Genomic DNA, 10,693 nt, shown 5'->3' with positions numbered 1-10,693 from the left:
GGAGAGGAGAAAAAAAGGCAAGAAATCCAGCGACCATGGGCCAGCCCGGCTTCCTAGAGTGTACTTTGTGTTCTCTCTCCTTTTTCCAAGGTAATTGCAGTCTGCCGAGAGGGAGTTAAATGGGATTAAAAGATCTGTGTAAGCAAAAGGACCCAGAAGAGAAGGAGGAAGGAGTGAGCCGTCCGGGCCAGGGGTGTCTGTGACACAGCCGAACCCCTTAGCGAGGCACAGAGCCGAGCTCCTGGGAAGGATGTACCCACAAACCGCCTCACCCCCCGATTTCTGATGGATTGCCGCAAAAATTGCCCGAAAGAGACAATGCACTAAAACGTGATGGAGCCGGAATCAGAGCCGGTCTCCAGACTCAGAGCTACAGCGGCAGGCAGGGGGTGAGTACAAACTCCGCTACTCCGCGCTGGGGAAGGGAATCCCGGGCGGGCTGGGGGTGCCGGGGAGCCGCAGGGATTTGGGAACGGGCTGCGGGAAGACATTCCTGTGCCAGGGGATGATGTGAAAACTCCCGCTCTGGAGAGGAGAACGGGCTGTGCGGGCAGGGAGGCCACGCTGCGGAGCGGGGCACGGGGAATGGGGCTGCGCTGTGTGCGGGGATGGACGGGCAGGAGGAGCCCCCCGGCACCCCCAAACCCAGCACAGGGACAGACAGCGGCTCCCAGCCCCGGGGGCTGCTCCGGGAGGCCCCTGCAGCCCCCAGGCTGATGCAGGAGCGGATCTGCTGTCCCTATCAGCCTCACCCTGCACGGAGGGGTCCCAGCCCCTCCTGGGAGCATCCTGGGGATGCTGCTGCCACCCTGTCCTTTGGGGACACGGGACACGGGTGGTGCTGCGGGAGCTGCGAGAGCCCGGGGGGCTGAGGCTGGGCGCTCTTCATGTGCTCGGCACGCACAAAACGCGGCTCCCTCTCCATCCGTGCATGGAAGGATCCCGGCGCACACCCTGCCCGTCCCCCTCCTGCCACAGCCGGGACCGGATTTTACTGTTTTCATTGTTAAACGCGTTGTTGGTGGCGGTTTTGTTGTTGTTGTTGTTATTTTTCCCGGGATCCCGCAAAGGGTTAATCGCGCTGGCTGCGTTGTCGGATGTACTGATGATTTACCGACACTCCCTTGGAAAGGCTGGGATTCTTCTGCCTGGCAGTTTGAAAAAGTTGTGTACAGGATCCCTGTGCCCGGCTGGGCTGGGAGATGGGGGAAAGAGGGGCACCGGGGCCGGAGGATTTGGGGGCAGCCCCCCTCCAGGGCCGGGGTCACCCTGCTGCACCCACCCCATTCCAGAGCCGGGGGTGGATGGGGAATGTGCAGCTCCCTTTGGAGGCTCAGCCTCTGTGTGTGGAGCCACACGGAGAGCCCAGAGCCCTTCCCAGGGGCTGCAACTGCTCTCCTTGACAAGTTTTCTGTGTGTTTATATACTCACAAGGGATGAATCTCAGCGCTTTGGGGTTCTTGCGGTGTGGGGGTTTTGTTTGGGATTTAAAAAATAATTATTTATTTATTTATGGCTATGGCTGTGGCGTGTCTGGTAGCTGCAGCATCTCGCATTTACACCTCTGTAGTGCTGGGCATGGTCTGGGAGAACCGCCTGGGACCGTGCAAGGGTGGCTGGCGTCAGAAAGGGAGCAGCCCCAAGGAGGGGACAGACACAGAAAGGTTCCTTTGAGCGAGCAGGAGCAGCGTGTCACACACAGCGAGGGGACGGGCTGCGCTCTGCAGCGACACTCGGCACCAGCACAGCCGCTGACAGGGCACCGGGCATCACCTACCCATGGGGACAGCGAGATGCTGCCCAGGTGCCAGGTCGTGCCCGGGGACAGCCCGTGTGAGCGCGGTTCGGACCCAGGAGCGGGCAGAGCAGGGGATGCGTGCCCGCTCTGCCCCGTGTGTGCCCGGCTGGCACAGCCCTGGAGCCGTGCAGTGCCCTGGGCAGTGTGCCCTGGTGTGTCCCGGTGCCTCGGAACCAGCGCTCTTTGTCCCGGGTGCTCCCTGGGCTGTCCCCGCCGTGTGCTGCTCCAGTCCCTCCTCAGCAGAGGTCGCTTGCTGCCCTTCGCATCCTCTCCCGGAGGGAATTTCGGTGCTGGGTTTGATTCCCTTGGCTGAGCGCCATGCATCCCACGGCTCCAGGGTCCCCTTGAGGTCACTGCTCCTGGGGACGGTGCCCTGAGCCCGTGGCTGGCATGTCCTTGGGGTCACCAGGCCACCCTTGCTGCCTGGGGACAGCTGGTGATGGAGTGATCCCCGTGTGGCACTGGGGGTTCCTCTTGTTCCAGCACTCCTGCGGCTTCTTCTGGAGCAGGGCTGGTGGCACTGGGATCCCTCTTGTTCCAGCACTCCTGCAGCTGCCTCTGGAGCAGGGCTGGTGGCACTGAGGGAGTTGGTGGCCCCACAGGACACCTGCAGGTGACAGTGGCAGGGCTGGCTCCTCAGGGGAGGAGCGGCAGTGGCAGAGTGTGCTGGAAGACTTGAGCTGCCAAAGTTTGTAAAAGCAGAAGAACACAAAGTTGTACAGGCTCTTCAAGCTTAGAGTGGCACTCTTGGCGATTTTTGGTGAGCACAGGCCCCCCAAAACTGAGAGGAGGGTTTGCATTGCATGCACATGGAGCACATGTCCAGGTGCTGTTCCACTGCAGTGATTTTGGCCCATTCAGCCCCAGTGCCACTTGGTGGCCATGGAGGAGGCCTGATGCTCCTGGAGACCTCAGATGGTGACAGCCTGCTGTCCCAGCTCTGGGCTGGTGGCACAATGCTGCCCTGGGGCTGCCCCGCCCATCTGTGTGCTGGATGAGAAATGCACACGTGGTACCACAGCATCCACTGGGCACCATCAGGGTGGGTCAGCCTGGGAAAGCCTAAGAGGGCTGCAGGAAGCCATGGATCCTTTTAAGAGGAAAAAAACATTGCTTGCAAGCTGGGCAAGTGGTCTGGGGACAGATTATGGCACTGCTGGACAAATCCAGCAATAGGGTGGAAAATGATGTGTGTGCTGCGTGCTTGGGGTAGAGAGGAGGCAATTGCACCTGGAGATGTGTCCCATGAGGGATAGACAGTGTCATAGTCCAGGACCACCCTCCTGCTACTTCCATGTGTCTGAGTGTGTGCTTTATTAAAATAAAGCTCCAGTTTCATCCCCTTTCTGCACTGGGTTGAGGGGTCAAAATCTGCCCTGCTTAATATCTCTGTTCATGGAGATTGTTACTGACTGAAGGCTGCCCAGGTTTGTGGTGAGATTGGTGTTGGAAATCTCTGCCCAGGGACAAACACAGGGTTTGTGGGCTTTATTTTTCCCCTCTTGCCTTTCTTTGCCAATTTGTTGGGGACATGAGTAGAAATGATGGACGCTTTTACTGAAGCAAAGGGAAACAATGGGGAATTCTATATGGCTCTGCTGAACCCCATTCACAAAATGAAGGAATGCAAAGGCGTTTGTTGGAGGGACAAAAAAGGAGTTAGATGACAGATCAGGCTTAGCACTTCTGTTTGTGGAGAGGGCTCCAGTTACTGGAGAACACAAAGGCCAGGGCCAGCGCTGAGTGTTGTCACTTCACACAGCAGCAAAGCCAGTATCACAGACAGACAGACAGACAGAGGGATGGGAAGGAAGGGCAGAGGAGTGGTGGGTTCCCAGGAAGGATCCCCCACTGTGGAGAGCTGCTGGGAGCTGCCTGCAGGGTGTTTGAGCCTTATCAGTCAGGCATCTCCCATGTGGGGAAGCAGGTTGGCCCCAGGAGCAGCCCAGCTCTGGGCAGGGACACCTTCCTGTAGACCAGGATGATCTAAGCCCTACCAAACCTGGCCTTGAACACTTCCAGGGATAGGGATTTCATTTTTCCTTACTTAATATTGACATTTTCTAGACCACTCTGGTTTTTTAGTATTTTTAATGACCTTAAGAATGGATTTCTAGGGGCCATATCTCTTTGCCTGCTCAATACTTTTCCTTAAAAATGGAGCTGCTGAATGAGTATTGAAAAGTAATAGTATTTCAGTTGTTTCAGAAACTTTGCCCTTATCACCCTGGGGCTTTGCAGCAGTGCCTGTGTACAAAATCATTGCCTGGAGGTGTAAGTCAATACCTCATTTATACTGCAGGAGAGGTGCAGCAAAGGAGTGAGCAGGGTCAATATGGGAACATCCACATAGTTGTGTGTTTCCATTGCTCTTGCCAGAAATTTGAGGGGGAGTGGAGAAATACCATCATTTCCAGAAGCCCCAGAAGCTCCACAGAGGAGGCTGCTGGTACAAAATAAGATTTCTACTCCAAAAAGCTGGGATGGAATCGATGCACAGTACAATTTAGAGCCTCAGTTTGTAGGTTGTGATTTCCTTCCTGTTTGTCAAAACTTACAGAATTATCACCTCCAGTCGTGTGCAAAGGATCTTAAGCCACACGTGCATTTTCTCCTTTTTAAGATACAGTCTGATTTACAGCTAGAAATGCAGGTTTGCCTTTCTTGAAAAGCAATTTTCAGCCTCCAGCTGGCTTTGTGGTCTTTTGAACAGGAAGAATATACACCTGAGTGGAGAAAAGTGGTGCGGGAATTGTTTTTCCACCTTGCAGTAATGTTTGCAATCTCAAAGCCATTTCCCCACTGTAAATGAGGGAGAAAACAAAATAAAAAATTAAATGCTGCCATGGGCCCTTGAAATATTTCCTTCAGCTTCAACCCATCATATAAACAAACAAGATGTCAAAATCAGTTGGATTTCTTATTTTAAGTCAGGGCAAACCTTTTATTTAAAAAAAGCTGAAATTGTTCCAAACCAATTCCAGAAATAGTGGAGAATTAGCTGATCACAATTATTTTACAGGTTGCCTCAGCTTTGTCAAATTGTCACTTCCTCAAGGATAATTTGTGACCAAGTTTACCCTGAAGGCTGTTGTGTTCCTGCTGTCCTTAATTCAGTGCAGGGCTCCATCCCAGCCCTGGTCTGGTGAGAAGGGAATGAGGGTGTTTGTGCCTCTCTGTCCCTCTCAGTTGTGCTTTTCCTTGGACTCCTGGCACTGGGCAGTTCCCTGATCCACAGGAGTTTGCCAAAAGCAGGGAAGTAAAATTGAGCTGTAGTCAGTCAGTAACTTCAGTTTGCTATAAAGGGAGTTGGTGTCTGCATTGGAAAACTGTAAAGGCTCATGTGAGCTTACATCATGTGTGCTCTGGGGCATCCCTACACCCAGGGGCTGCAGCAGAGCTTTGGGTTGGAAGGAACCATGAAAATTCATCTCATTCCATCCCCTGCCATGGGCAGGGACACCTTTCACTGTCCCAGGCTGCTCCAAGCCCTGTCCAGCCTGGCCTTGGGCACTGCCACTGATGGGGCAGCCACAGCTGCTCTGGCCAACCTGTGTCTCACCACCCTCACAGGGTATTTCTTCCTAATATCAAGAAATCTAAATCTGCCCATCTTCAGTTTAAAGCCTTCCTCTTTACCCCTGTCCAAAGTCATTCTCCATCTCTCTTGGAGCCCCTTTAGGCACTGGAAGGTGCTCTAAGTTCTCTCTTGAGCATTCTTCTCTCCAGGATCCTCATCGTGGTACTCACAGAGCGTGTGAATAAAAGAAATAAATGCCTTCAGTGGTGTCTCTTGATAGAGTGGAAATGACTGTTCATGGGAGGAAGCTGAGATAAAGGCAAGGTGGGTTTGATAGCTCTATATAAGGAGAAAAATCTTCTTTACTCTTGCTACTCGAGCTGCTTGTGCAGCTCTGTGGAAAAAGAGCCTGCATTAAAAACCCTGGGATAATTAACAGCCCCATCACTCACACAGCTGCCATTTGGAAGCTGCTTTTGCTTTTTCCATTAAGTTGGTGGATTTTGCCAAAGTGTTTTTCTGCAGTGTTTTGGCACCCGGCCCCGCTCTCAGCTCTGATGGGGTTGGCCATGTGAGGGGTCCAGGAGCAGGGCTGGGGCCAGCTGGATCCCACACTCTGCATCGTCTCCTTTACAGCCCAGGAGTGTCACTGGAATGAAATTACGTGCTGGATTTTCCCCCAAGACTTGTTCTCCTCATTGTGTCAATCAACAGGAGTTTGGTTTGTGAAGGTACCGCTCAAAAAAACCCAAAAATTGTACTTCAGAATGTTGTGAGTGGCAGTGGTTGTACAAATTGATCCTCACCAGATCAGGTCCTCACCTCACCAGGTTCTCAATACCTGGGAGTGCTGCTGGTGATGATCCCCTTCCCTGTCCTCCTGTGTTCTCTTCAGGCAGTCAAGCTGGTGATAACCAGTCAGGTCTTTGCTCCATGGAATTGTGTCCACATCTTGAACTCTGTTGGAGACCAGCACAGACATTCAGGCTGTCTTGTGAAGTGGATTTTAGCCTCTCTCACGCCTAACAAAATACTGCCAGAGGTGGCCATGAGGAATCATCCTGTTCTGCTTCCCTTCCTCCACTGTCTGCCCCAGCAGCTCTCCTTGGGTTGGCAGTGTCTCCATCCCAACAGCATCCCAAGGGATGGAGCAGTCAGAAAAGAGCCAGGGCTCCCTAGATGGAGATCTCTGGAGCATGGTGAGGGTCTCCTGGTCAGGACATGGCAAAAGAGCACCAGGATTGGGCTATTCTTGGATGTTCTTCCATAAATTGAAGCACTCCCAGAGCTCTTGAAATGTGCAGCCTGGTGTCAGGGTGATGGAAACAGCAAAGGAGGACATGGATTGCTTCAGCTCACTTCTTTCCCAGTTGATGTGGAGCACTCCAGGATTTTATCTCTTTAAGCCTTAAAATATTAGTTAATGGCTGGATTCCTAGATGGATTTTTACATTCAAGGCCAGGTTTCCCCACTGATGTAAATCACTGTGGCTTTGTTTTAGCTCTGGGAAGGGTCTGCTGCACTGGGTGAGGACTGGCCACGGTAATACATTGTCTCAGAGGATGATTTCTCGGGCTAAAGCTGAGGCTTGATGGCAGGAGAAGAGTGGTTTGATTCATGGCTTGTGCCTCAGATGTGGAGAGAGGAGCAAGCTGCACTTTGGTATGGCTTTGCACAGTCCAGTGCTCACCCTGGCTGGGCTGAAGTGACAAACAACCTGTGGATGTCCCACACTGCTGCCTCCTGCCTGAGCACTTTCTGTAGTTCACATTTCTGTCTGTTCTTCCAGCAGCCTCTGCTGATGAAGCTGTTAAATATCCTCTCTAGAAGATGAGGGAATTCAATCTTCAAACTTTCCACTGACAGCTTTAAGTGAGCCTAACCATGTGAGGAGTTTCCCATGTTCTTTAGCTGGCTACAAATCAAGGAAGCTGATGGGGGAAAGGGGGGTTTTTAGCTACCTTTCTGGTAATAGGTTTTTTTCCCTGAGCTGCTGTTTTCAATGGCACTTGAAGGCTTAAAGCTGAGCTAACAGAGAGGTTTGTCAAATTCCCTCTCAGCCATGGAAGGGTCTGTGAGAGCACAGGGTTGGAAGTCTGTGGATCTCCCATTTTCTAAACTTTCCTGCCACACCAGGCTTGCGAGGAGGCTCTCAGTGGGTGCTGAGTGGTGAGAAGCTGCCCCCACCTTTGCACCTGGGTGTAAAATGAGGAACAGACCCATGTAGGGGTTTGCATGCTTAGGATATGGTTAAGCAGGAGCACTCAGGATGTGTTTGCTGAGGTGACAGGGCACTGAGTGCCAGCCCGTTTCCTCCCCATGTCCCCACAGTGCACTCCTGGCAGGGCTTTGGGGCCTCCCAGCTCTGAATGATTTCTCCATTCCCCTGCATTTCTGGTGGTCTGTCCTGGGTGGGCTGAGTGCCAAGGTGCAGCTGCAGCAAAGACCCAGCAGTGATGGCCCTGCCCCTCAAAACACAGGGCTGCTCCTTGTTCAAGGCTCCTAATTCCCCTGGGAAACCTTTCCACTAAGTTCAGTGGGATTTGGATGGCTTTAAATCAGAAAAAAGAAGGTCTCAGCCCGAATCTACTTCCTGCCACTGCATTTGCTGGACTTGGGATCAAGGAGAAGACCTTTAACAATGGAATTGGTTTTGTTACTGTTGTTGTAGAAATGCATTAATTTTTTTTCCTTCTCTTCCATTTTTAGGGGATTCTGCTATCTCTGGACAATATTTTGTTTTACTTGGTTCCTGGGATTCACACAGGGAAATTCTGAAGGTAAACTACACTTCTTATTTTCTCCCTTCCTTCAACATAAGTAAAAGCCAAGTGCTTTGGTACCAGTGTAGGATTATAACTTAACAATCACTGTCTAAGCCCAGTGCACAGTTAGATGCATTTATTGCTGATGGTTGCAGTAGAGATGATATAGATGGTGCAGTTAAGAGCTGGCAAAAGAACCATGTTTTGTACAGGTGATTACGTGTCCCACAGGATTTTCAGAGCCTGTCTGTCTGGTGGAAGTGGTGGGAGTGAAGCACTTTGTGTCTAAAATGTCACTGGCATCCACCTGTACTTGCCAGGACTTAACTGCTCTTAAAAAGTGCCCCTTGAGACTGGGGCTTTATGGAATTAAATGTCTCTGGCAGATTTTTCTGTGACTTTGGTGCACCCCAGGCACCTCTGCCAGCACAGGGGATGTCACATATAGAAATAATGTGAGTTCTAAAGGTAAGAGCACATTTAAGGGAGGAAAATCGTGCAGAGTTGGTTGACAATAACATGGCTATAGCTGGCTCAGTCTCTGTGCTGTAAGGGAATATTCTATAGGGGAGTGACAGGTTCAGCCTGTCCTCACCCCTTCTCCAGACATCACCTCCCTGGTGCTGCCAGGAACAGGACTAGGCTGAGGTACAATAACCAACAACCCTACAAAAGAGATTAAAACTTGAAACCCAACAAAAACACACAAAAAATATTAATCTTTAGCAGTTGATAGTGGGTGCTGATCATCTCTGCAACATCTGTTTGAAAAGGAGCCTTCTCCTCTCAAAATAGCAACACCTTTCCCACATGGTTGCTTTACATGGGTATTTGCTGGAAGTGAACAGCTTCCCCTGCCATCAGCAGACAGCACTAAGTGGACTAGCAGGCTCCAGGGCTCTCCTCTCAGTCTCTAAAACATGAAGGAAAAATAGAAATTTGGTCAGCACTCAGCTGTCAGCCAGCCCATGGACCACTTTTTACTGGAGGGAGGGAATAGATCCCTGCCATCAGCATTTTTGAAAAATGTAATATTTTCCAAATTCTGCCTCCATGCAAAGGAGGTGAACATCTGGCTGAATTACTTAGTCAAGCAGTTTTCAGAGCAAGTTTTATGTCAGCTCGTAAAGAGGCAGAACAAATACTGTGTCTTGGCATCTTGCTTTTCAAGTAGATTATAATGTGCTGTTTAGAGTCACATCCATCCATCATTTTACTCCTAAGATAATTATGGGATGGGGCTGTGTCTTTTGTTGCCTTCAATCTAAAGCAAACTCTTTCATTTCATTCTCATTGTGTTTACCTTGGTGTAGTTGATAGCTCCCCTCTCAGATACTTTGTCTGTGATAAAAGAATTTTGAAAAACTTGCCTGGTTTCCACACAATGAGAGAGAGCATTTCCTTCTGGGTGCCAGAAAACAAAACCTTGCAGGGAAGTAAAGGCTGCAAGAAAACATGGGTGACTTGGGGCTGTGTTATCACCCAGGATTTCCAAACATGAGACTCAGCAGCTGTAAGAACTTGTTCACAGGGCAGTGTGAGGATGAAATTCAGCCAATGCTGTGGGATTTTGAAAACATTCTGGCTGTTACTCTAAGGATTAGGAGTCTTCCTGTATGCTGGAAAATCAGGGAACACAGAGGATGATCTTTCCATAAGTGTAACAAAGCCCAAAGATTGTGAGGTGAGTTCATTTGTTGTGTGCTGACTAAAGGTCTGGGCAGTAACTTTTGGAACTGCTGCACTTATTCAACCCAGTTTTAGCTGTGGGCATCACATCTTGGCTGTTGGAATCTGGGAAGCTGCAGTTATTCCTCTCCTGCCTTTTGGCTTCTTTTTCTTATACAGCTTTTTGTGTGGTGAAAGGGGGAGGGAAAGAAAGAGATGGGAAGGAGAACAATAAAATATTTTTTCCCCCTTTTTCAGAGATGATCATGGGATTGTTCAGGAATCTCTGTGTATCTCACTTCATGCACAGAGTCTGATAAAAGAGTTTTTCCCAGTTGCTCAAATGTTGCTACTAGCTTTGAGGCACCTGGGATCAGGCAGCTCTAAGTGAATGTCCTTTTTAAATAATGTGTTTTGATGGAAAAATCCACAGAGGGAAAAAGTTTGAAGGGGAAAAAATTCTCTGCTAAAATTGGAGCTGCTTCAGGAAGTCAGAATTACCTTGCATTTCACATTGGTTGATGACATCCATATCCCAGGAGATGTGACCCAACAGCCCAGGACAGTTGGATGGAGTGGAGAGGAGAGGAGATGGGCTGGGTGCACAGGAGCCCTGAGCTCTGTGCTGGACCTGGTGCTGGAAAGTTCACATGTGTGTCCTGCAGGAGGATGCTTTATTGGGATTTTGCGTGGGCATTCAGAGTGTGGCTCCACCTTAGCGGCTTTTGAGGGAGAGCAGTGTTTGGGTTGTGCTTTTTTCCCTTAAACACTCCTGGATGCTGTTGCTAATGAGGCATTGGGATTGCAAACAGCAGCAGAAGCATCCTTTGAGCATGGAAACATCCTCAGGTCTTTGCAGAGTAGCTACCAAATAAATAACTCCTAGAGCATGCAGCATCTCCAGCAGAGACAGCCCCATCTGCCTCTGAGGGAGAACCTAA

General features: G+C 50.4%; 1 protein-coding gene across 1 annotated transcript in view; it reads left to right on the top strand.

The window, feature by feature from the left end:
* Positions 1-212: 212 nt before the first annotated feature.
* The window catches only part of COL27A1 (collagen type XXVII alpha 1 chain), a 144,797-nt gene continuing 134,316 nt past the window's right edge, over positions 213-10,693 (top strand). Inside the window, exons 1-2 of the mRNA XM_058818232.1 lie at positions 213-389; positions 8,029-8,099. Of these exons, the coding sequence (XP_058674215.1) occupies positions 334-389; positions 8,029-8,099 (127 nt within the window). The 5' untranslated portion in view covers positions 213-333. The remainder of the gene's footprint in view (positions 390-8,028; positions 8,100-10,693) is intronic.

This window comes from Ammospiza caudacuta, chromosome 21 (genome assembly GCF_027887145.1).
Source record: "Ammospiza caudacuta isolate bAmmCau1 chromosome 21, bAmmCau1.pri, whole genome shotgun sequence".
In the NCBI taxonomy this organism is placed as follows: domain Eukaryota; kingdom Metazoa; phylum Chordata; class Aves; order Passeriformes; family Passerellidae; genus Ammospiza; species Ammospiza caudacuta.
This window is presented reverse-complemented; position numbering and strand designations above follow the sequence as displayed.